General features: G+C 43.7%; 1 protein-coding gene across 4 annotated transcripts in view; it reads right to left on the bottom strand.

Annotated features, from left to right (window-relative positions):
* Positions 1–27617, bottom strand: part of LOC133560912 (rho GTPase-activating protein 23-like) — a 116247-nt gene that overhangs the window by 41002 nt on the left and 47628 nt on the right. For 2 of the 4 annotated variants that reach the window (XM_061913948.1, XM_061913946.1), the window contains 6 exons: positions 21164–21355; positions 15362–15392; positions 15198–15290; positions 8850–8928; positions 8715–8775; positions 3617–4883 (listed from right to left, as the gene is read on the bottom strand). In XM_061913948.1, coding sequence (XP_061769932.1) covers positions 3617–4883; positions 8715–8775; positions 8850–8928; positions 15198–15290; positions 15362–15392; positions 21164–21355 — 1723 coding nt within the window. Of the gene's footprint in view, positions 1–3616; positions 4884–8714; positions 8776–8849; positions 8929–15197; positions 15291–15361; positions 15393–21163; positions 21356–27617 lie in introns of those variants that run through there. The other 2 variants (XM_061913947.1, XM_061913949.1) reach the window with 2 other exon arrangements.

Genomic DNA, 27617 nt, shown 5'->3' with positions numbered 1-27617 from the left:
TTTTGACGGATTTTAGAGCGCCGTGTGTAATGTTCTATATTCGCATTTAAAGTTTTGCTGTTGTCTTCCGCCATCATATTGCAGTCTACACGTATCTCTTATGTGTGACTGCCATCTCGTCATGTTTTGTGGTAACGTTCTGTTTGGTTTTGGACTCATTGTGCACTCTTGTTTGTTTTTGTCACCATGAAAAATTTTCCGGAACACTGACACAAAACCTCACAATAATGTCTGATTGAATGCTAAAAACGGAATCGAATTTAACATTTTTTTACTGAATGAGACAGCCAGAATGTACATGAAAGTAAAGAATGTGTCATGTCTGGGATCATGTATGGTTTAAGTTATGTTTTGTCTCCCTTGTCTTGTTTCCATAGTTACCCATTAGTTTCACCTGTTCCATGTTTGGACTCACACACCTGTCACCAATCATGTCACTGTTATTTAAAGCCTGTCTTTTTCTGTTGGTCGTTGTGGAGACATTAACTCTGTTGGACTTCTGATCCCGATGTTACCCATGCTACCGTAGTTCCATGCCAAGTGAGTTTTTGTCTATTTTCATTTCACAATAAGTGTTTTTGTTTTCATGTCCATAGCTTTTGCCCAAGTGCTAGTTTATTGTATTCAAAGCCAAGTTTGTTTTCCGCCTTGTGCGCGCCTTTTGTTGGCACCCTTTGTTGTTGTGTTTGTTGTCTTCTCCCTGCCTTCTCTATTGGTTTGTCAGTTTCTTCCCCCAGTCTTTTTGTCCCCAACGAGGCACACCTGCTGCTAATCACTTCCCGGTAGCATTTAAGCGCGTCTCCGCCAGCTGGTCCCTGCCGGTTATTGTTCCTGAACCCCGCTCTGACATGTGCTACCATGATTCAGCTTCCCTGGTATGTTGCCTTCGCATATTCCTGTTAATCTTCACCTTGTTGTGTTTTTGTTTCCTAGCCACCTTGTTTTGAGAGAACTATTTTTGGCATGCTCTGTGCATCCTGGCCTTTACTCCGCCAACCTCTGAAAGAGACTACTTTTGTTAAATTTCCCATGGTGTGCACCTTTGCCCGATCACCCTTTGTTACCATTTTGGACTTATTAAATATTTTCATTTTTTGTTGCACACCTTGCCTTTTCCATTCTCTGCATCCCGGGGTCCACCCTTGAACTTAGCTTAACACTTTGTTCCTTTTTTATAGTAAAATTAAATCATGTCCCTACCTTCACATCATGTCCATATTAATTTCTTTGCATCTCGGGAAAACAAACCCTGCCATAGTTCACGTCCTGACAGAATGTGGGATTTACAATATTAACTACGAACGATAAAACACTGAATATTGACAACGTATGAACGTCACACCCACTCGCCATTCACATATTTTACAATCAAGCGAAAAGCAACAAAAATGGAAAAAACGGCGAAATATGAACGCAAAGGGTAAAAAATAAACCCACCTCTAATCGGATATACTGTATCTGATACATCAGTAAGCTTTAGAACTTTGTCGTAAAACTGTTGTTCCGCGACTGACCCTGATGCCCGTATTTCTGGCTGGCTGCTCCGGAAACACTCTGTGGTACCATAGTAACTAGTATATCATGCAAAAGCGCCGATTCCAACCATTGAAATACTTTGTATATTTCAAGACTTACGGTCATTTCAAAAGATCATAATGGCAGCTACACTTTCCATCTTAAAGATCTAAAAAAATTATTTGGTAATGTCCGGCGGGCCAAAATGAAAAGCTAAACGGGCTGCATGTGGCGCTCGGGCTGTAATTTGCCCGAGGGCCACATGCTATGTCAAATTTCTATTTGACAAATAAACTTTGTCAAATAGAAATAGCAAATATTGTACCAGCAGCAATACCATTTCCCTACAAAAAACTACCTTATATTTCGGACTTTTGAGAGCAGCCACTAAATTTGAGAAGAAAAGATGGTTTATCCATACATCAACTGCACCAGACTATTAGCCGCAGATAAATACTAATACGAATGTTTTTGTAAATGTTTATTTACATTAATTGTTTTCAAATGATGTCTGTAGCCATGAATTGATTAAAGTGAACCCCGACTTAAACAAGTTGTAAAACTTATTCGGGTGTTACCATTTAGTGGTCACCTGTACGGAATATGTACCGTACTGTGCAATCTACTAATAAAAGTTTCAACCAATCAATCAATAACATGGCAGTAAAACGGCTGATCAAACAAAATAGAAGTCATCGTTCTCGGACCCACAACCGGTGACGTTTTGGGGAGTTTACGGAGACATTTTTGAACTTGAAACAATACAAAAATAAATGCTGTTGTAAGGTAACAATACTAACACAGACACCCGTAAAAGTGGAAGCATATTAGCTAATGCTAACGACGCTAGCAACATTTACATTGCGATAGCGCACACAAATATGCATGAATACCCTCTTGCAGACGCCACACATGGGACGGTTTAATAATTATGGACAGTTTTAGTCATACTGTAAAACTTAAAAACGTTGCTTGGAGTGATTAATGAAGAATTCATACGAATGGAACACAAAAGATTGAACAGCACATCGTTTGAATAAAAAAAACCCTCCACTGATAAATGGAAGGACACTGCAGCACCCGCTCGTCCAAAACAAAAATTTAGCCTGTTTTTAAAAATATATTGTGGAGGGAGTTGCGGCCAGCGCGCTTGCAGGAGCAAAGGTCACCGCCGCTGTCCATGGAGCTGAGGACGAGCACCATATGGTAGGGGCTGATGGCGAGACACAACTGGAAGGTGATTAGATTTCACATGTGGTACGTGTTAATCTAATCATCTGTTGTCTTTAACAGTGAGCGGCCGGGTGCAGGAGGAGGAGGAGTAGTGGAGAGACCGCAAAATATGGAAAAACAGTTCTGTCTGAAGAGCTTGAAAAGACAATCATTAAAACCTTTGTCAACTCCGCACAACTGGCATCTGGCGTATGTATTAGCGGGACTGCAAGTACGCAACGTCTACATATGTATTTTTATCACTGCCGTTAGCGTCTTATGTTCCACAGAGTTGAAAGTGTGGGGAAAAAGTGACGGTTTTTAGTCCGGAATTTATGGTACTGTTGTTTCTGGCAAATTATTTCTCGTACTGCTTAGCCAAGTTGGCTACACCCAGCTTAATCGTATTCTTTTGACGTCGTGTTTCTTTCTTTCAATTAATAGTTCCCGAGTTTATTTTTCTCAAGACTGTCCTTCATGCTCACTTTCTTTGTTCCTACGGTCGGGGAATAAAAAAAGTTATCCTCGCTTAATCTTTTCAAGTCTTTCCAGCTACTGTATTAGGGACACCCGTTGCCTCGGTCAGATCTTACGGGGTTCACTGTGACATTTGCGATGTCAACTCATTGGGGAGAGTTTTGTAACCTTAACCTTTGCTAACAAGTCCAACAATTAGCAGATAGAGATCTTGTATCGCAAAAGAACTATAAGTGGGACACATGTAAGTCAAGGTACTAGTGTACCTTGTCAAGGTACCAGTGTAGCAGCATACTTTATGCCTGATGTTCTTTCCCAATCACGATTGTATGAAACAGATGCGTTTTTGTTTTTTTGTATCAAATACTCATTATATGGCAAAGAGACTAAAATATAATGAAAACCCACAAACCTAGGAAGGGAATGGACGACAGGGAGTCATATGCCTGCTGGGCCAGACTTCCTTTAGTTCTGCGACTGGCACAAGGACCAACAGACACGGGAGAGGGGGACTCAAGTGACCGTGGATTTAAAGTTGTGGCAGGGTTTTTATTATTCTTCAGGACATCTTGATTTAGACTGATCATGGAGATTACGTCCCTGTCATGCCCTGTTTGAGCTCGGCCCTCTGATACAGGTCGGTTGGGAGTGGACTTGGGTCGCATCACCACTCCTACTTTATTCGCAGACGCATTGCTTCTAATTTCGGGGCTGAGGCTCGAGTGCGGGTCCATGTTGTAGGGCTCTCTCAGAGCCAGCACTGGCTGGAGGAGGAGGCCATTTTTGTGGACCATTACCTCATTCCTTAGTCCCCTTGTTTGGGGTTCAGCTTCTTGCTGACCAGCTTGCTTACCACAAGGAGATACTGTACAGGAAAGAAAGTTTTCTGGACTTTGGTGCTCAAGTCGTTCGCAGATTCTTGTTACATGAGAATTTTCTAAAGAGTGGTCTGGGGATGATGTTATGACTGCAGAGGCTTTTGCTAAGGTTTCTATAGAACGGTCATAGTTATGCTCATACTCTGCATAAGCTGACAGCAAACTCTCAGAGCATGATGTCCTTCCTGGCCTTAAACCCCCCCAGTCTCTCAGCCAATAGGAACGATTGGAAACTGCATCAGCTTGATGATGACAGAACAGGCTCTCTCTCAGATTTCTTTGTGCAGAGGCAGATGGAGGTCTTGTGCCCAAATCCTGTTCTGCTAAACAATCCTGGTGTGTACTCCACTTGCGGGGTGACAGGTGCTCATACACCTCAGCCTGGAAGTCTGAAAGTCCTTGGTGGCAGAAAGAATCAATATGAACGTCACCAGGGGCTGACAGGCTGCTCTTTCGTCGTGGGGGCAAAGTTGCTGATGCGATTGCAGCATAGTGGTTGGCAATGTGAAAGTCTAGTGCACTGATGGCTAAAGAAGCATTGCCAAGGGGGCTCACTGACGTGAAAACGTTGCTGCAGGCATCCTCAGGAGACGCAATAGAAAGGTGATGGTCCATTGGTGAAGTAGTTGGGCAAGGTCTGTGCTCCCAGTTGTCCAGTGGACTACTGAGCTTGTGTCTTGGCTGTGAAGGATTGGACTTGGGACTTGTAGAAAAACAATATTGAAAAAGGGTTTCCGGAATGTCCTTGGCCTCATCTGAATATGACTCATTTCCTCTCAAGTACGCATCCTGGGAGTGCACCTGAGGACAGATGGAGTAAAGGCATGATTTTATCAAGGGGAATTTAGAGGGCTGGAAAAAGAACAATAACATTAGAGATGTGACACACAAGCAATGTTCCCCTTAATCTCGGTTGTATCTGAACAAACTCACAAACTCCCTGGGATTTTTTTTAATAACGTGAGTAGAGTATCAATTTAATGGAATCGCTTGCCGTTTTTAAAAAACGATTCCTTTGAGCTGTAATGACGTTATATGCAACATGCGTCGTAACGTCAGACATGGCACCCATGGCGGGACAAACGCTCCATAGTATTTTTACAAGAAAATATTCCAAAGCGGGCAGCACGGTGGGACAGGGGTGCCTCACAATACGAAGGTCCTGAGTAGTCCTGAGTTCAATCTGGATCCCGAGTTCAATCGGGATCTTTCCGTGTGGAGTTTGCATGTTCTCCCCGTGACTGCGTGGGTTCCCTCCGGGTACTCCGGCTTCCTCCCACCTCCAAAGCCATGCACCTGGGGATATGTTGATTAGCAACACTAAATTGGCCCTAGTGTGTGACTGTGAGTGTGAATGTTGTCTGTCTATCACTGTTTGCCCTGTGATGAGGAAGCGACTTGTCCAGGGTGTACCCCGACTTCCGCCCGAATGCAGCTGAGATAGGCTCCAGCACCCCCCGCAAACCCAAAAGGGGCAAGCGGTATAAATGGATGGATGTATGGCCTTTTCATTTAGATGAGCATGCCAAGAGACAGATTCTGACAGGCTCCTAGGCGGGCAGTTTTCGTTTCAGTTCATGTCAACTGCTAGACGAATACGTTTTAGTGGTCAAAAGCTTGCAACCATTTGCCACAGTAGATGCTCCTTCGGTAGGTGAATATTCATAGGTAGTCAGGGGAAAAGGTTCCTCCCACCAGATTTTTACTCAGTCTTTTCCATTGTACAGGTGAAACTAAAATATTAGAATTTTGTTAAAAAGGCATCAAGTGCAAGGTGTAAAGAGCGACTGTGCTAGCTACACTTTTTGTACGGTGCTGAAACGTGGACCCTCTACAGGTTGCAAGTCAGGAAAATTCACGCCAACATGATACGCCACCTTCGGGCCATAATGGGCATCTCCTGGAAAGACAAAATCCCGAACACAGAGGTTCTAAGTCGTGCTGGACCGCCATCGACGGATGACATGCTGAACCAAACGAACCTGAGATGGGTCGGGCATGTAAAAAGAATGAGCCACGAGCGGCTCCCTCGGCATCTGCTCTACTCAAGGCTGGAAGGGAAACGAAACCGTGGGAGGCCAAGGCTATGGCACAAGGACACCTTTAAACGGAATTTGAGGGAACTGAAGATCGACGCTGCAACCAGGCAGCTGAAGGCAAAAGACAGGGCTGAGTGGCGGTCTATGATCCGACCGTCATTGTCGCGCCCGACAGACGGCTATGAGATGAGACATGTAAAGTGTCATATTCTATCGCTGTTGTGCCACCTTTTGTCTTTCTCTCTCTCTTCCATAGTGTGGCATGCAGCTGACAGGCAAGTTCGGCACACCGGGCACTGATTGGCTGGCTCCCTTTATAAGCTGAGTGCTTTCAGCTGGCAGTTGCAGAGTCCTCTTCGAGGGAATCCATGCTTTATGTGCTGCTTGGAAGACATCATTCTTTTTGTCAGCTTCAGGACATCTTATGTTTCTAAGTTCTCCCTAGCTATCCTAATCAAGCCTATTAGTATTCTTTGTTTTTTTCATGGTGTGTACCCTTTTTTGACACCATCGCCTTTTGTTATTGATGCCCTTTTTCTATCTCACATTAAAGGGGAAGTGAACTGTTTTTACAACTCTGCATCTCTGAGATCCAAACCTTATCAGAACGTAACAGTATAACTCAGCCGATTTATGGATCTCGCAGAAACGGACCCGCTGAGACGAGCCCTGCAGAGTGAGAGTCAACGCTTGGGCCAGCAGGAGGAGCAGATGAATTCCATGCAATTGTGCCTCAAAAGACTTTCGGAGCGTTTAGACGCCTTGTTAGAGCGACTCAATACCCTCCTGCCTACCGTCACACCTCGCGCCCGTTTCATGGTTGAGCCTGCCGTCGGATCAAGCGCACCCAGGCTACCCGCGCTTTCTGCCCGCAACTTTTTCATCCAGAGAGGTTGAGAGATGGATGACGGAGATAAAGTAAGACAATTTCTGACTCAATGTGAGATACATATATGGCCAATGTATGATCCTGTAACTACTTTGTATCGGATCGATACCGTCATTTGTAATATCATCCAAAAGTAATGTAAAATATTCTCCTAAGAAGCGTAAAGTATTCTCTTAAGAAGGAGGAGAGGAGAACAAGTTGTTGCCTTTACTACAGCTGAGTCCTTGGTCATCCGAACGCAACTATTGGGTCACATAACCAGAACTACTGGCTGTCATGCATTCTCTCTGTCAGTTCTGCCGCTACCTTTATGGCCAGAAGTTCCTACTACGCACAGACCATGCTTCACTCCTTAACATAAGACAACCCAAAGGGCATATGACCAGAAAGATAAGACACTGGAAGACTACGACTTCCAAGTCCACCACTAACCAGGATCGCACACGAATGCTGACACCCTGTCTTGGCGTCTCCGCAAAGACTGCCAACACTGCCAGGGTATGGAGGAACGAGAGACAAAAGCAATAATGACAGCCGCCATCCAAGAGGTTGGCAGAGAGAAGTACAGGCAACCATGGTACAGGCGACTGTAACGTATTGACGACAGACTCAAGCATGGAAGAACTTGACCTGACACAGCTACAATGTGAGTAGATAAACCATACAGTGATCAGCTGTGTTTGAGAGTGGGTAGCGATCGACCAGCGACCAGCATGAGCTGTTCATGGTCCAGCGCCACGCAGGACCATGAACAAAAGCCCTTTCACAATGGTCCAGTCTTGTCATCCACAACCACCTCCTCCACCATTGCTAGAAAAACCCGACAGTAACATCCTGCAACTTAGGATGCAGGTCTTCCAGTTAGGCCAAACCCTTGCCAAACCTGTCCAGGGCCTCCGCACCAGGTTCTACTCGCCGGAATTTGGCAAAGACGTGAAACTGGACATCACGGAAGGGACTCACCAAGTGGTCGCATCTCCTCAGGCACTTGCATGCTCCACTGCAACATTCCTAGATGGGTGAACCCATGGAGCGGATGGCTGTACACATCCTAGGCCTATTTTCAGTCACCGAACGAGGGAACTGTTACATTTTGGTTGCAATAGACTATTTCACAGAGTGGCCCAAAATCTACACCGTCCCATACCGGAATGCCATTACTATTGCTGAGCATCTGGTCAATGAGATGTTCTGCAGGTTCGACACACCATCAGAGCTCCACAGTAACCAAGGCCGTAACTTTGAGGCCTGGGTTTTTAGTGAGGTCTGCCAGTTCCGTTCTTGGGGATAAGGAAGACCCGGACGACACCAACGCATCCCCAGAGTGAGACTGGGGTGAGTTACTTTTCCATTCCCTTCCATCTTCCTTGTTCCCAGCAAACTTCACTGTGAACATTCATTAGGTAGCTGCTTAAGTTTGGAACTTAGGCATGAATTTTGTCTTTTTATTTTCTAAATAGTTTATGACTTTTCATACCAAGTTTAGTGTGTTTCCTTGCTTTGATGTTTTACTTATCATTTTACATGCTTACCCTCTTTCAACTCTGACATCACAGTTGTGGTTGTTGTCCTGTGTAGTGACTTCCACATTAACGTCTACTGTTAGTCTAACTCTCGTGAGTTGTAACAGCTAATCGGATTAAAGAACAGTTCAATCATATGACAAACATAAAAGCTGAAAAGGAGAATATGATAAATACTCACACTTACCAACTGCAGTACATCCTCATCTTTCTGTACAACAGAGAGCTCCAACCTTGTTTCACTACAGAAATGGATGGATGGACTGAATCAATAACGTTCAAGCATCAACATCAAAATATTTTGTCACTGACTTACCTGTTTTTAATTAAAGCAATCACTTGAGAGTAGGTTTTACCTAGAATGTTCTCCCCGTTCACTTTTACTAGTCTGTCCCCTGTCACAGATGCACACACACAAAACTCTTAATCAATCATGTTGCTGATATATATATAAACAAACATTTTAGGTTACTGATATAATAAAAATATAAGTAATAAAACAAATTAAAACACTCATTTTGAGTAGCCATCGTATAAAATGTATATACCGTTGTATGTTTTACAATTGTAATGCTCTTGCTGTATTTTATTCATCCCGAGTGGAGCATCTCATCCTAAAACTCATTTGTATACTCTAGCCTTTAAATAGACCCCTTTTTTAGACCAGTTGATCTGACGTTTCTTTTCTTTTATCCTCTGCCCCCCACTCCCTTGTGGAGGGGGTGGCGGGGGTCCGGTGGCCATGGATGAAGTGCTCACTGTCCAGAGTCGGGACCCGGGGTGAACCGCTCGCCTGTGCATCGGTTGGGGATATCTTTGCGCTGCTGACCCGTCTCCGCTTGGGATGGTCTCCTGTTGGCTCCACTATGGACGGGACTGTCGCTACTATATTGGATCCACTTTGGACTGTCCTTTCACAATATCATGTTAGACCCGCTTGACATCCATTGCATCTGGTCTCCCCTAGAGGCGGTGGGGGTTTCTCATAGTCATTGTCACCGACGTCCCACTGGGGTGAGTTTTTCCTTGCCCTTTTGTGGGCTCTGTACCGCAGATGTCGTTGTGGCTTGTGCAGCCCTTTGAGACACTTGTGATTCAGGGCTATATAAATAAACATTGATTGATTGATTGATTGATTGATTTCTTATTCGCTCAGTCTCACTCCGAAAGTCTATGTTGCTGAGAAAAACACATTGTGTTCATCAAAGCCCATCGGCCAGGTTGATGTGAACTGGATCTCTTCCTCCTTCTCTCTACTCCCGAGGAACTATCGACTCCCTAAGCTGCCACACTGCCAAATCTCCTTTCATTGAACCTGAAACCTGCTCTCCCCCCCTCCGAACTGAGCTTACTCGACTCCTCCAAAACTGTATTCAGTATAAAGAATGACGTATCTCTCACTCTGCACCTTTTTATACTCGCTACGAATGTAAACTGTTGCCTTTTTGAGATGCTTGAGCTTCTTAAATAAATCTGAGAAAGACCATTTGTATTAGAAACATTTTCAATACAACTTGGTTTAGAAGTGAAATGCCCAAAACGACCACGGTTGATCATCCAGACTAAAAAAGAGACGTCTGCCTCCAAACCGCTGAACGGAAGGGAGGACCAGCCGTGACCCGGCATTCCAGGAAAAAACTCGGAAATGAAAGAAATATTACAGACAGAAATTTTTAATTAGAAAATTAATTGATATTCTTTGAACAAGTCCTGAGTTTTGTTTTTCTTGGGGTTGTAGTGAAGAGAAGTGAATTATATTTATATAGCGCTTTTCTCTAGTGACTCAAAGCGCTTTACAGAGTGAAACCCTATATCTAAGGTACATTTAAACCAGTGTGGGTGGCACTGGGAGCAGGTGGGTAAAGTGCCTTGCCCAAGGATACAACGGTATTAACTAGGATGGCGGAAGCGGGATCGAACCAAGAACCCTCAAGTTGCTGGATCGGCCACTCTACCAACTCACCTATACCGACCCTTTGAGAGTTTTTTTTCACAGGGTTAAAGTACCAATAATTGTACCAATGATTGTCACACACACACTAGGTGTGGTGAAATGTGTCCTCTGCATTTGACCCATCCACTTGATCATCCCATGGGAAGTGAGGGGAGCAGTGGGGAGCAGTGGGGAGCAGTGGGCAGCAGCGGTGCCGCGCCCGGGAATCATTTATGGTGATTTAACCCCCAATTCCAAGCCTTGATGCTGAGTGCCAAGCAGGGAAGCAATGGGTCCCATTTTTTTTTATAGTCTTTGGTATGACTCGGCCGAGGTTTGAACTCCCAACCTTGCGGACTCAGGGCGGACACTCTAACCACTAGGCCACTAACACCCTTTGTAGATGTTTTCTTGGGGTAATATACCCCTTGTAGAGGTTTTTCTTGGGGTAATTATTTTGTAGAGGTCTGGGAATTTCATCGGGGTGGGAGAGACTTCTTCCACTTAAAGAATAGTTAACTGAAAAAATTGTACGTAAACGGCCTGCTAAAATAATAGTCAAAGGCCAAAAATTGCAGTACATAAGTTGACTTGACGTGACTGACGCAGCAATGGGATCAAACGTTAACAAAACTCGGAATTAAGTTCTTTGGTATTCACCAATTTAAATTGCCAAATATGGGGATGACTGTCTCAAATGTGTTGAAGAATGGGTTAAACTGGGTTTTCCTGGGGGAGGAAGTCTGCGTTCAAGCCAATTGACTCAGAAGAGAGGTTCAAGAATGCATGTAATGAGTGTGAGAGAAAAGACAAGAAAGTGAGAGTGAAAGATGTACAAAGGTATGGATAACATTAAACGTGTTTGAAAGTGTGGATGTTTGAACGTGGGTTAAGAGAATGTAGTCAAAGAAAAGCAAAGACAAGGCGTGAACGAGACACTGCTGGTAATTCATTACAGTTCAATACCCCCGCCCCACCACTAAGAATAGCACCATTTGTCCAACTCTGCTTATAATTCTGTTGTTTCTCTACAGCCCTACATCCCCACACCTCCTGTCAACTCTCTTTCCCTGGGGTTGCCCACGAGACAAGTCGGCGGTCTTGCCTGACAACTGGGCTCCAGTCCGCCACCAACATCGAACATGTTGAAAAGAGAAACTGGAAATTGCGATGTATCATGTTGTATGCTTGCATGTTCGAAATAAACTCAAACTCAACTCAACTCAACATCCGCAAAACAACGCAGCTCCTTCTGACTTTTCTGCTCCCTCAGCTGCCCGAAGCCACCGCGCCACAAATGCTGCGCCCCCCCCCTCAACCGCCACAGGCCACCTTCAAACTGACAGAAAAGGAAAAGACATCCAAGGCCACAAGTCATGATGCATAAGACGACGGCAATGATGAACTATTTGGGATGACTCCAGCCCTGGCACATCCAACAACAACAGTAAAAAATGAACCTTTCAACACCGGTCATTGACTCCGTACTCGAAAAATGGCAAAATCAGCTTCCACATTCCTTGGGCCTATGATCGAGTTCCCAGGTCCAGGCAAGGACCCAGTCATGGTTTACCGCCACATGACCCTACAGTTCATCGAAGCGGCAAAGAACAATCTTCCATCCTTCAAAAATAACACAAAAGCATTCTGCAACGCGTTCAATGCCTTTGTCCATGCATGGTGTCCCACTAGCGGCAAAATCACTATCATCTTGAAACAAATACCGGGCCCTGTCAATTTCACCAAAGTGTCAGCTGTGGTTGAAGTATTGGCAAACCAACATCTAAGAGACACCCAACCCGTCTGGGACAATGATGGTGCGTGGGAAGCACACGCCAATCGCATCCTCACCTATATCAAGGAGGCGTTTCCACCACATCACGATCTAGACACGGTCTCCCGCTGCTAATTGTGGTCATCAATGGCCCGAAAATTGGGCTCCATGTGTGGGACCTGACTATGACTCAAGTTCACAACAACCCTGACTTCTGACTTAACTAACCCAAAAAAGCACAGCAGAAAGATATCTCTGAATACACTTGGATGCTAACATCAGCCATAAGTTGTTCTGAAAACACAGTTACAAGACTGTCTACTCCAAGACCCCAAAAAAACTACGGCCACCTGCGATTTCGAGGAATCAACACTGCCACAACTCGAAATAACCTTGCTGGTGAGGCCCATTCCAGGTAGCACAGTCCACTAATTACAGCCTAAAAGTTTGAATTAACGAGGGGATATGATAAACCCTTTTGTCGCGTGGGATGCAATGAGACTACCGGACTGATCACCTCGTGGATCATTGCACTTATAATGGTGATATCAATCGTTGTTTTTAAACAACAAGATTGTTCAAATCACTGAACAACATAGCCTGCCATTTTCAGATTTCTTAGGCTTTAAACATCTCCAAACAAGCCATTATTACTAGCGCCTTGACCCAAATTAGGTAGGAACATGGACCCTTGTTTCTCTTACTAAGCCCTTACAGTTCAACACGATGGATCCATTCACCAACCAAAGTCCTGACTCCCAAAGAAAAGGGGTTTCCCGCCGAGTCAACAATAGTAGAGAAGAGGACTGTTCGAGAACCACCGACAGACCTTTGCATAACATGCAACCCGGCGATTGGGTCCTCATCCAGAACCCAGGCCCAAAAAAGTTCAAGCTCGGACTATTCCAGGTTCAATTGATGACGCACACTGCAGTCAAGGTTGTGGTACGTGCTACATGTGTCCACGCCGCTCACTACAAAGGAGTCCCACAGCTGACGGCAGTTCTGCGTGTCAAGTGCAAGGATTCATCTAACTGCACCCGGTGCAAGGAAAACAGCGACACAAACCCCGAGACAAGTACAGGAAAAGAACACTGTTAAACATAGCGCTCATAAACGCGCAGGGAGTGAAGTGGTAGTAACCTCGCCTCCTAGACCATAGAAGAACGAGCCCTTTTTGCACCACACACAAAGAACCATGTTACAGAGCCATCATGGCTCCAAGGGGTCGCACCGGCCGACGTCTTCGCCAATGAGCTCAGCCACCCAAATACGAACTTCCAACCTTCAACTTCCCGCATGAGTCGTAAACTTTTTATTCTTTAAAGTCTATGTTGCTGAGAACAACCCTTTCTGTTCATCAAAGCACATTCTGTCAGGTCCCGGTTAACTGTATCAGAAGAATCAGAATCAGAATAGTTTTTATTGCCATTGTTTGAGAACGGGTTCAAAAACTAGGAATTTTCTTGGTGCAATTGTGCAACATAGAAGACATATAATACATATTCCTCCTCCTTTTTACTCCCTAGAAACTATCGACTCCCTAACCTGCCAGGTGCCTTCAACCAAGGTCTCCTTTCACTGTAGCTGAAACCTGCTCTCCCCCTCTCCGAACTGAGCTTACTCAACCCCTCCTGAACTCTTTTCAGTATAAAGATTGACTTATCTCTTACTCAGCTTCTTTTTCCCTACTTACTTTCTATACATGCTACGAATTACAAACTGTGACTTTTTGAAATGCTTGAGCTTCTTAAATAAATCTAAGAAAGACTATTTTTTTTTGACGACAGTGTTAGAAAAAAAATCCCAATACACTGGATTGAAAACCAGTTTCCCACGTTGAACTTTGGACTACCTTCTAATATCGAAAACCAAGTGAGGGTGGAGGAGGAAATGGCTCACGGTCGACAAACTGCGCCCTGCGTCAAAGGGCCGGCCAACAATCAAGGCCATGTGTGCCCGCAGCCAGCGAGGAAGAGCAGGGGGTGGAGGGGAGCAGGAGAAGCGCAGGATGAACGCTCCAGCAGTAGCGCCCAGGACCCGGACGTGGAGCAGAGGATGTCCATGGACTGGCCACCGTTGCGGCCAACGAGGAGGAGGAAGGCTAGCCCCAGATGGGCGTTTCTTCAGAAGGCGAGGAAGTTAAGGCGACGACCCCATTGTGAGAGAGACCGGCATAGACCCCACTGGGAGAGAGACGGGCTGCGCCGCCAAGACAGGACGGAAGAGTGGCGGCATCCTGGACTAAATCACCAGAGCAGAAGGGAGTACTGGTAGCAACATAGCGGATTAAGTCTTCCAAGCAGGGAGGCACGGTAGAGCCGTGGACGACCTCACCGTAGCAGGAAGTAGCTGTGCCTGTGCTATGTTTTTGTTGCAATTGTTTGTGTAATCATTATAACTGTTATTAACTATGTCCAGCGAGCGGTGAACATAGTGAGTTCAGAAAGCATAAGAACAAATATTTACATTTTATTATTTGCAATCTGCAGAGGTGGGATGTGGTGGGGGGAGGGGGTTAGGCTAGGGTTGTATTTGCCTGGAGGTGTTCTTTTTGGCCGATCACCTTGTCAAAATCACCCCAATCAATCGTGATTTAAATTTTTGGCCATAAACATAGTTGCTAACATTTGGTGTTTGCAATCCAGTAACTATATTACTTCTGCATTAACTAATATTTCATGCATATCAATAATACAGATCAATTAAAATACTGGATTACTGTAGTAGTGAACGTCCCGTTCTGTCCCATGTCTTCGGGATTAATTTCCAGTTCTATGGTTGATGTACCATTTGTATCACTTTCCATCCCTTGAGGTTTGTTCATAGACTTCAAATCTCACGAGATTAATTCCAGGTGGTTTATCAGGCTAAAACGTGTCGTTTTAAATTCTTGATTAACTGATTGTCTGACGTAGAACATTCGACAACATTCATCGGTAACATCGTTTTCTTACCTGTGCACAGCCCAGCTCGGTAAGCAGGTCCATTTTCTTTGACACTCTTTACAAAAATGGTGTCCATTGGTTCCAAACCAAACTGCTGACCACCTGCATCAAACACATATGTGTGATTAAAATAGTCTACCGTATGACATCTTTACTAGTCTGTTCATACTTACATTTTTTCACTGCATTTCCATTGTCTTCAACCTGTGGGAGAAACATTGTAGGTCAGAGGAGGTTCAGGTTGGCTAATTTATTGCAATATCTGAATCCGAATCCGAAATACTTTAATAATACCCAAGGGGGATATTAAGATTTTCAGCACAATCCCATTCAAGAGCAGACAAACACTACAGGGAGACAAAACAGGATCGCTGACGGGTCTGCCGCCGTGAGAAACAGGTAAACGCTTGGGAGGCGGAAGGTAAAGGGTTGGGGGGATCAGAAAGTTTAAGCCTGGGCCACTGGAGAAAGTGTCCAGACTGAAGCCAAGAAAAAAAACTCATAGCCATAGCCCACAAATCAATCAATCAATCAATCAATGTTTACTTATATAGCCCTAAATCACTAGTGTCTCAAAGGGCTGCACAAACCACCACGACATCCTCGGTAGGCCCACATAAGGGCAAGGAAAACTCACACCCAGTGGGACGTCGGTGACAATGATGACTATGAGAACCTTAGAGAGGAGGAAAGCAATGGATGTCGAGCGGATCTAACATGATACTGTGAAAGTTCAATCCACAATGGATACAACACAGTCGCGAGAGTCCAGTCCAAAGAGGATCCAAGACACAGCAGCGAGAGTCCCGTTCACAGCGGAGCCAGCAGGAAACCATCCCAAGCGTAGGCGGACCAGCAGCGCAGAGATGTCCCCAGCCGATACACAGGCAAGCAGTACATGGCCACCGGATCGGACCGGACCCCCTCCACACGGGAGAGTGGGACATAGAAGAAAAAGAAAAGAAACGGCAGATCAACTGGTCTAAAAAGGGAGTCTATTTAAAGGCTAGAGTATACAAATGAGTTTTAAGGTGAGACTTAAATGCTTCTACTGAGGTGGCATCGCGAACTGTTACCGGGAGGGTATTCCAGAGTACTGGAGCCCGAACGGAAAATGCTCTATAGCCCGCAGACTTTTTTTGGGCTTTGGGAATCACTAATAAGCCGGAGTCCTTTGAACGCAGATTTCTTGCCGGGACATATGGTACAATACAACCGGCAAGATAGGATGGAGCTAGACCATGTAGTATTTTATACGTAAGTAGTAAAACCTTAAAGTCACATCTTAAGTGCACAGGAAGCCAGTGCAGGTGAGCCAGTACAGGCGTAATGTGATCAAACTTTCTTGTTCTTGTCAAAAGTCTAGCAGCCGCATTTTGTACCAACTGTAATCTTTTAATGCAAGACATGGGGAGACCCGAAAATAATACGAGGCGAGACGTAACAAACGCATGGATAATGATCTCAGCGTCTTTAGTGGACAGAATGGAGCGAATTTTAGCAATGTTACGGAGATGAAAGAAGGCCGTTTTAGTAACGCTTTTAATGTGTGCCTCAAAGGAGAGAGTTGGGTCGAAGATAATACCCAGATTCTTTACCGTGTCGCCTTGTTTAATTGTTTGGTTGTCAAATCTTAGAGTTGTATTATTAAATAGAGTTCGGTGTCTAGCAGGACCGATAATCAGCATTTCCGTTTTTTTGGCGTTGAGTTGCAAAAAGTTAGCGGACATCCATTGTTTAATTTCATTAAGACACGCCTCCAGCTGACTACAATCCGGCGTGTTGGTCAGCTTTAGGGGCATGTAGAGTTGGGTGTCATCAGCATAACAGTGAAAGCTAATACCGTATTTGCGTATGATGTCACCTAGCGGCAGCATGTAGATGCTGAAGAGTGCAGGGCCAAGGACCGAACCCTGGGGAACTCCACACGTTACCTTAACGTAGTCCGAGGTCACATTGTTATGGGAGACACACTGCATCCTATCAGTAAGATAAGAGTTAAACCAAGACAGGGCTATGTCTGACATACCAATTCGTGTTTTGATACGTTCTAATAAAATATTATGATCGACGGTATCGAAAGCAGCGCTAAGATCGAGGAGCAGCAACATAGATGACGCATCAAAATCCATCGTTAGCAATAGATCATTAGTCATTTTTGCGAGGGCTGTCTCCGTGGAGTGATTTGCCCTGAAACCGGATTGAAAGGTTTCACATAGATTGTTAGACGCTAAGTGTTCATTTAACTGCTCCGCAACAATTTTTTCAAGGATTTTTGAGATAAAGGGAAGGTGAGACACCGGTCGGTAATTTACCATGAGGTCAGGATCGAGGTTAGGTCTTTTAAGAAGAGGATGAATAACCGCTTTTTTGAATGCTAGGGGAACAGTGCCCGAGGAGAGTGATAAGTTTATAATATTTAGCACTGATGGACCTAATAATACAAAGAGCTCCTTGATCAGTTTCCCAGGAAGAGGGTCAAGTAAACATGTTGTCTGTTTTATTCCATTTACACGTTGTAACAATTCCTCTAATGTTATTTCCTCAAAACGAGAGAAACTATTTTGGAGGGCAGTATCCGCCGTATATACAATCGTGTCAGTGTTAATAGAACCCCGTTGTAGCTGGGACGCATTGTCTTTAATCTCCTTTCTAATGACTTCAATTTTCTTACTAAAGAATTGCATAAAGTCATCAGCTGAGTGGGTTGAGCTACTGGAAGGAGTCCCTTGTTGGGTTAGCGATGCTACCGTACTAAACAAAAATTTAGGATCGTTTTTATTACGGTGAATGAGATTTGAGTAATATTTAGCTTTAGCTAAGGTAAGCATGCGTTTATAAGTTATTAAACCATCACTCCATGCTTGATGGTGCACCTCAAGTTTAGTCGTGCGCCATTTGCGTTCCAGCTTTCTACATAATAATTTCTGAGCTCTAGTTTCTTCTGTAAACCACGGGGTGCGCTTTTTTGGAGCCTTTTTTAACTTTAGCGGTGCTATGTTATCAATGGTTTCGCGCAGGGCGTCATTAAAGTTGTTAGTGAGGTTATCAATAGAGCCCACATACTTTGGGAATGGTGCCATTACCGAGGGCAGTAGGTCAGCAAGAGTTGTCGTTGTGGCAGCATTAATGTTGCGGCTGCTATAGCAGTTATTATTACTATTAGTTTGACGAACATGCGTCTGAACCTCGAATTTTATAAGGTAATGATCGGACAATACTTTAGTATACGGGAGTATCGTAACTTTGGAAACGGTGATGCCCCTGACAAGCACTAGGTCTATCGTATTACCGTTGCGATGCGTGGGTTCATTTATTATTTGTGTGAGACCACAGCTATCAATTACAGTCTGGAGCGCTACGCACGGTGGGTCCGATGGGGTATTCATATGGATATTAAAGTCCCCCATTATGATTATATTATCGGCGTGTGTCACTAGATCAGCAACGAACTCTGAGAATTCATTAATAAAGTCCGAATAGGGCCCTGGGGGGCGGTAGATAACAGCCAGGTGTAGAGGCAGCGGTGTGACAGACCTCATACTAAGCAAATGTGTTCAAGAGGGAAATATCAAAGAACACAAGGTGATTAAAGACATTAAAAGAGCAGAGCTGATGCAAGCAGCCACATCTACACAGCCACAAAAGTAAAATAACAACTACAAAAAAAACATATAAATCGTGGTGGCCTCTGTGGTGTTCCACGCTATCGTCTACTGGGGTGGTGTGAGCATGGCCAGAGAAAGGAGCAGACCCGATAAAGCAACCAAGAGAGCCGACTCCACCAACGGCCGCCCACCAACTCTCGGCCAGTGTCCAGTCCGCATGGATGAGCGAAGATACGTCCAAAGAACTCGAGGTGTCCGATACCTGCTCATTCAACCAAGACACTGTGAAGCTTGTCCGTCCCGGCGCTCAGTGCAAGCTTTGCAGCCCTGTCTCTTCATCCGCATCTCCTCCGGTATATGAGCTGTACATTGTTTCCTTTTGACATATACACATAAATTTGGCACACCTATCTTTAGGCACTATCGCCCATTCGTCTTTGCAGCACCTCTCAAGCTCCATCAGGTTGGATGGGAAGAGTCGTTAAACAGCCATTTTTAGATCTCTCCAGAGATGTTCTGATTCAAGTCTGGTCTCTGGCTAGGCCCTTCAAGGACATTCACAGAGTTGTCCTGAAGCCATTCCTTTGACAACTTGCTTAGGGTCATTGTCCTCTTGAAAGATAAACCATCATCCCAGTCCGCGTTCAAGAGCGTTCTGTGGAAGGTATTCCTTTCTGATGTCTTTGTACATTGCTGCATTCATCCTTCTCTCTATCCTGACTCGCCTCCCGGTTCCTGGCGCTGAAAAGCACCCCCACAGGATGAAGCTTCCATCACCATGCTTCACTGTACGGATGGTATTGACTAGGAGATGAGCAGTATCTGGTTTCCTCCAAACATTCAGGCCAAAAAAGTTCAACCTCTGTCTCATCAGACCAGAGATTTTTACGAAGAAGCAGCTTCCGTCTGACCACTCTACCATACAGACCTGATTGGTGGATTGTACTTCTGGAAGGTTCTCCTCTCTCCACATAGGAATGACACATCTGCGATCCCCTCCTAGGTGTATCATTGTGCCAGTTGGGTTGAGTTTTTTCTTGCCCGGATGTGGGATCCTAGCCGAGGATATTGTTGTGGCTTGTGCAGCCCTTTGAGACACTTGTGAATAAGGGCTATAGACATTATTTATGATTGATTGATTGATTCTTGGTCACCTTCCTGACTCCCTTCTCCCCCGATCACTCAGTTGAGACGGCCGACCAGCTGTATGAAAAATCCTGGTGCTTCCAAACTTCTATTTATGGATGATAGAGACCATATGTGCTCATTGGGACCTTCAAGGCAGCAGATATGTTACCCTTCCCCAGATTTAGGCTTTGGGACAGTCCTGTTTATGAGGTGGATAGACAATCCCTTGGGCTTCATTCTTGTTTTGTACTCTGCAGGCACTGTCAAGTGTGGGACCTCATTTATAGACAGGTGTGTGCCTTTCCAAAGTTTGACCACAGGTGGGCTACAATGACGCTGTAGGTAGGTTATGTTGGGTTGCTATCCGCATATTTCAGTCATCAACAATTTTATCATCTGAGAAATGGACAATGTAACAGTGTTAGTCTTACTTTGTAGGAAATGTCCAGCGAGCGGTGAACATAGTGAGTTCAGAAAGCATAAGAACAAATATTTATATTTTATTATTTGCAATCTGCAGAAGTGGGATGTGGTGGGGGTAGGGGGTTAGGCTAGGGTTGTAGTTGCCTGGAGGTGTTTTTTTAGTGCGGTTTTGAAGGAGGATAGAGATGCACTTTCTTTTACACCTGTTGGGAGTCCATTCCATATTCATGTGGCATGGAAGGAGAATGAGTTAAAACCTTTGTTGGATCGCAATCTGGGTTCGACGTGGTTTGTGGAGCTCCCCCTGGTGTTGCGGTTATGGCGGTCATTTACGTTCTGGAAGTAGTTTGACATGTACTTCGGTATCAGGGAGGCACTGTCCTGATCTGCCGGCCAGTTCCCCTTTGCCCTCTGAGTGCAAAGGCAGCGCAAGGACCTGGCTTGATTGTACTCCTCAAGCGGCCTCAGCTATGCGTACAGTTCCAGGAGGACCATTTCGAGTAATGAGCCAGATGTCATATATTTGCCAATAAATCCTCTTCGTCTTGAAAAATGCTCTCATCACAGTGCACTGTTAGCAATATATTCGAATACTGCCAAAGCAGCCGTTGATTTCAGGTGTTTTTATGCACCACTTTGACTATGCTTCTTTTAGCCAGTAGTGCAGACCTCATCGCCTGCCGATAACGCTGCACCTTAGGTGTAATGGTGTCGAGCCAAATTCATTCTGTGCAATGAGAAACCAGCCTCCTGGAACGGATTGACTTTGGAGGATTTCACCGTGTAGAAACAAAAAAAAAAAAGAAAACCGCTTACCTTGATGTTTTGGAAAGAGGACTCCGGTGGGTAGACCAAGAAATGGCGCAGAGTGAAGCCGAATCCCTGCAGGTTCTTATGGAGGTCAACGGTCCGAAGGCCGCACCATGACGGACCCTCCAGCTCCCCGCAGGACAATGGCCGACGCCTATTCTGATTGTACGACACCATATTGTCTTTTCGCCCTTCCGCCTGTCAAGAGGTGGAACAAAAACTCTTGTTATGGCTTCTACTCATCAGTGAAGGTTGATAATCAAGAAATCAGAACATTCAGTTTTTAATTATCCCATTTCAAAGATAAACGACTACTGTTTATTCCAGTTGTTGAGTTGACAGTTGAAAATTCCAAAAGTACTCAAATTTTAGATCTTGAACCCCAAAAATGCAGAGATGGCAGGTAAACATTTCTTTAATGTCAAAAAGGAAATAGTACACCTGGTAAGTGCACATGCAGGAAAAAAAACAGGAACCAGGACCTGGAAGGCGAGGTAGGTATAAATAGCAGCCTGATTGGCAACTGCAACCAGGTGTGCCTGGTTGCCAATCAGGGAAAGGTGAGGGGAAACGAGCGCTTAGGGACACATGCAGGAAGTGGAACAAAAATAAGAGCGCTAACAGGGAGTAAAAACAAACACACGGGAAAACCCAAACGTAACCAAACTGTCGGTAACATTTCTGACAGAATTAGGCTATTTATTTTATTTGATGTTCAAACTCATGAATTGTATTTATTTTTTTGCGAATAATGATTAACTTAGAATTATATGGTTGCAACACGTGCCAAAGTAGTTGGGAAAGGGCATGTTCACCACTGTGTTACATCACCTTTTCTTTTAACAACACTCAATAAACGTTTGGGAACTGAGGAAACTAATTGTTGAAGCTTTGAAAGTGGAATTCTTTCCCATTCTTGTTTTATGTAGAGCTTCGGTCGTTCAACAGTCCGGGGTCTCCGCTGTCGTATTTTACGCTTCATAATGCGCCACACATTTTCGATGGGAGACAGGTCTGGACTGCAAGCGGGCCAGGAAAGTACCCGCACTCTTTTTTTACGAAGCCATGCTGTTGTAACACGTGCTGAATGTGGCTTGGCATTGTCTTGGCGAAATAAGCAGGGGCGTCCATTAAAAAGATGGCGCTTAGATGGCAGCATGTGTTGTTCCAAAACCTGTATGTACCTTTCAGCATTAATAGTGCCTTCACAGATGTGTAAGTTACCCATGCCTTGGGCACTAATGCACCCCCATACCATCACAGATGCTGGCTTTTGAACTTTGCGTCTGGATGGTTCGCTTCCTCTTTGGTCCGGATGACACAATGTCAAATATTTCCAAAAACAATTTGAAATGTGGACTCGTCAGACCACAGAACACATTTCCACTTTGCATCAGTCCATCTTAGATGATCTCGGGCCCAGGGAAGCTGGCGGCGTTTCTGGATGTTGTTGATAAATGGGTTTCACTTTGCAATGTAGAGCTTTAACTTGCACTTACAGATGTAGCGACGAACTGTATTTAGTGACAGTGATTGTCTGAAGTGTTCCTGAGCCCATGTGGTGATATCCTTTAGAGATTGATGTCGTTTTTGATACAGTACCATCCGAGGGATCGAAGGTCACGGTCATTCAATGTTTTTTTCCGGCCATGCCGCTTACGTGGAGTGATTTCTCCAGATTCTCTGAAACTTTTGATGATATTATGGACCGTAGATGTTGAAATGCCTAAATTTCTTGCAATTGCACTTTGAGAAACGTTGTTCTTAAACTGTTTGACTATTTGCTCACGCAGTTGTGGACAAAGGGGTGTACCTCGCCCCATCCTTTTTTGTGAAAAACTGAGCATTTTTTGGGAAGCTGTTTTTATACCCAATCATGGCACCCACCTGTTCCCAATTAGCCTGCACACCAGTGGGATGTTCCAAATAAGTGTTTGATGAGCATTCCTCAATTTTATCAGTATTTATTGCCACCTTTCCCAACTTCTTTGTCATGTGTTGCTGGCATCAAATTCTAAAGTTAATGATCATTTGCAAAAAAAAAAATGTTTATCAGTTCGAACATCAAATTTGTTGTCTTTGTAGCATATTCAACTGAATACGGGTTGAAAATGATTTGCAAATAATTTTATTTATTCCGTTTATATTTACATCTAACACCATGGCGACTTGTCCAGGGTGTACCCCGCCTTCCGCCCGATTGTAGCTGAGATAGGCGCCAGCGCCCCCCGCGATCCCGAAAGGGAATAAGCGGTAGAAAATGGATGGATGGACCATTTCCTAACTCATATGGAAACGGGGTTTGTATATATATATATATATATATATATATATATATATATATATATATATATATATATATATATATATATACACATAGAACTTCATGAACACCAATATCAGAAGAAACCAATAACTTTAAATGATGCATGCTGAAAAAAGGACATAAGGTGCAACAAACACTTCAATAATGAATAGCAAAATATTTTCTTGTACAAAAATCACAGCATATGTTCTTTACTGTTTTTCGTGTCACCTTATCTGAGTTCTTGTGTGGAAATAATGACAAAAGTAAGCTTCATTCACTAACCATGTTACAAAAAAGGTCAGTTTCGGTACTTCATCTTGGTTAAAGACAACATACAACCCTTCTATCTATTAATTAACACATATTATTGTTCACAATAATATTGTTTACAAACAGCTAAAATGATGCACAAAGCGATCAATAAGCTGCATTACAATGTACAACAATTATAAACAAGGGGAAATGGAACTTTCAAGAACAATGTTACCCAAATAATTGATATCCATGTACAACAATTAAAGCCTTCAGCAGATCAGTATTTGTGGTTTAATTATGGAACTGACTAAACCGGGGGGGTCAGCAACCCGCCGCCCACCTTAGCTTCCTGGAGCTTTTTTTGAAAATGTGTGAAAATGGAAAAAGATGAGGGGAAAATATATATATTTTTCAATATAGTTTCTAAAGGCCTACTGAAACCCACTACTACCCACCACGCAGTCTGATAGTTTATATATCAATGATGAAATATTAACATTGCAACACATGCCAATACGGCCGGTTTAGTTAACTAAATTACAATTTAAATTGAAAACGTCGCGTAATGATGACGTGTACGCGTGACGTCACGGGCTGTTAGGAAATATGAGCGCTGCACACACACACAGCTAAAAGTCGTCTGCTTTAACCACATAAATACACAGTATTTTGGACATCTGTGTTGCTGAATCTTTTGCAATTTGTTCAATTAATATTGGAGAAGTCACAGTAGAAAGACGGAGTTGGGAAGCTTTAGCCTTTAGCCACACAAACACACGGTGATTCCTTGTTTAAAATTCCTGGAGGTGAAACTTTCCTATGGATGAGAGCGCGGTCAAGCCAACATGGATCCCGACCACATGTCATCAAGCAGGTTTCGGTGAGAAAATTGTGGTTAAAAAGTCAGTTCTTACCGGAGAAAAGCTGAGCTTGTGCCGTTCATAGCTGCCGTCGACTTCCCTGAGACACTGCGCGTCAAGACACCCGTGGAGACACCCTTACAACTATCAGGTACTATTTAATTATTTAAAACACTAGCAACACAATAGAAAGATAAGGGGTTTCCCAGAATTATCCTAGTAAATGTGTCTAAAAACATCGGAATCCGTCCAAATGCAATCGCGTTTTTTTTTTAACTTTTTTTTTTTTTTCTAGTCCGTCGCTATCAATATCCTCAAACACGAATCTTTCATCCTCGCTCAAATTAATGGGGAAATTGTCCTTTTCTCGGTCCGAAATTTACTTTTTGTTGGAGGCTCCCATTAAAAACAATGTGAATATGTGAGAAGCCCCCACACTTGTGACGTCATCGTGTGTGACTTCCGGCAAAGACAGGGCTTTTTTATTAGCGACCAAAAGTTGCGAACTTTATCGTGGATGTTCTCTACTAAATCCTTTCAGCAAAAATATGGCAATATTGCGAAATGATCAAATATGACACATAGAATGGACCTGCTGAATTTCATTTCAGTAGGCCTCTTCTAAGGGAGCACAAACATGACACAAACCTCCCTATCCATCCACCCATCCATCCATTTTCTACCGCTTATTCCCTTTGGGGTCGCGGGGGGCGATCTGTGCCTATCTCAGCTACAATCGGGCGGAAGGCGGTGTACACCCTGGACAAGTCGCCACCTCATCGCAGTGCGGCCCACTAATAGTACACGCCATTTTATGCTACTACTGTATTAGCACAGAAGAAAGTGCTGAAGCATGTTAGAACAGCGTGTACATATGATGCCCCCCCTCACATTTTTGACTGCACCCTGCCTAGTATCGGCGCTGCTTCCAACTTCAAGAAAAATAGTTGAGGTGTTTTTGCACTTCTCAACTACTAGTTAATGGGTATTATTCATTCATATACGTTTTTTTGTTTGTTTGTTTTTTGCATAGCAATGACACAAATCTGCCAACAAATGACTTAAATGCAATAAACCATGATTGCGGTGACTTGCTGTTGTGTTTAATTTGCTTTGAAATACTTTCTGTGTCCATTGTCAGTGGGTAAAGATGCAGTGGCACCATTAAACCACCAGATGGCGACAGATTTTTTGGTTACATCAATTATATCATCCGCAACCGCATTACTAAAGTCGTCATCCACCTGCCATCCACCCGAACCAACATTTTATCAGAACCGCAACCGCCCGCCGGTTGTTATATATCCGGAGTCGGCGACCTTTACCACTACAAGAGCTAGTTTGACCCGTGTCACAAAGTAAAGAAGGCAAAGGGAGCCGCTAACCTTCTCGCGAATATCCGATGATGCTCATCCAGATACCGAGAAAAAGGGCGTGCTGTGAAGCCATTGCCTTTGACGCCTTCTACATCATGTGCGAACCGTTTGCCAGTCCAGCAACATGTTGTATGCAGCTTCCTCAAACACACGTACAAGATTGAAAGGCATACTGGGTGACACAGAGTACACTGATGGTTGTGATATAAACAATTTTAACGCTCTTACTAATATGCGCCACGCTGTGAAGCCACACCAAACAAGAATGACAAACACATTTCGGGAGAACATCCTCACAGTAACACAACATAAACGCAACACAACCTGACTATATTATACACCCCCGCGCCCCCAACCCAGCCCACCTTACCGACGCACGGGGGGTTGGGGGGGGTGGCGGGGTTTGCTGCTAGCAGGGTGTATAATATAGTCAGGAAGAGTCATGGATGCAAAGGATTCTGGGTATTTGTTGTGTTGCGTTTATGTTGTGTTACTGTGAGGATGTTCTCCCGAAATGTGTTTGTCATTCTTGTTTGGTGTGGCTTCACAGCGTGGCGCATATTAGTAGGAGTGTTAAAATTGTTTATATCACAACCATTAGTGTACTTTGTGTCACCCAGTATGCCTTGCAGTCGTGTGCGTGTGTCAGTGGAAGCCACACACAACATATTGCTGGACTGGCAAGTAGATTGTACATGTTGTAGAAGGCTTCAAAGGCAAAGGCTTCATAGCACGCCATAAAACTTATTAACTGAGTGACTGCCGGCAGACGTTGTTTTCTTCGCTTTGTGACACGGGTCCAAAATGGCTCTTTGAACGGTAAAAGTTACAGATCCCTGAACCAAATGGTTCAACCGCCACCCGCCCGAATTTATTTAAAATCAATTTTTTCGTCATGTCACCCGCCCGACCCGCGGCTTATCCGCGGACTCCGCGGATGAGACCGCAAACCGCGCATCTCAAGCATGGAGTCTTTTGTTCAGTTTAAGCAAAGATAGGTGTCGATTCCTGTGCATATTTTTTTTCTCCCATAAAAAAACAATGTTTTTTCTCTTTTGTTTAGTTTTTTTTTTTTTTACAAAAAAAGCAAAAAACAAAAAAATAATAATGCAATTATATGAGAACTTTATAAATATGTATTTATATTTACGTTCAAACAAAAATTCAGTTTAAGCAAAGATAGGTGCATATTTTGGAAATAATATGTGTTAATAAAATGCTTAATCTTACTACATATATTTGTTCTTTCCCTTTTTAGGATAGAATAGAATAGACTTTATTGTCATTATATTTGCATATAACGAGATTGAAAACTCCAATTTAAGGTGCGATTGTGGGAAAAAATATGGGGTAAAATAAATAACACAAGAGGTAATAAAGGAAAAACTAACAATTGAAATAAACATACTACTATCCAATAAAAATAACAAGTAATCCTGTACAATATACAAAACACAATAGAAATACACTTGACACTAAAATCATGTATTGCATGCAATTGCATATCTTTTAAAATTCAATATTATCAACATCAAAATATTACATTTTCATGTATTCCAAAAATAATTTTTGTTCAAATAAAAATAAAAACTGTACTTAAATATCCGCTTGACTTGTGATTTAAAAAAAAAAAGATCAATCAAATTGTAGACTGTAAAATT

Source organism: Nerophis ophidion, linkage group LG10 (genome assembly GCF_033978795.1).
Source record: "Nerophis ophidion isolate RoL-2023_Sa linkage group LG10, RoL_Noph_v1.0, whole genome shotgun sequence".
Lineage (NCBI taxonomy): Eukaryota > Metazoa > Chordata > Actinopteri > Syngnathiformes > Syngnathidae > Nerophis > Nerophis ophidion.
The sequence above is the reverse complement of the archived record's forward strand: the minus strand, read 5'-3'. Positions and strand labels throughout refer to the sequence as shown.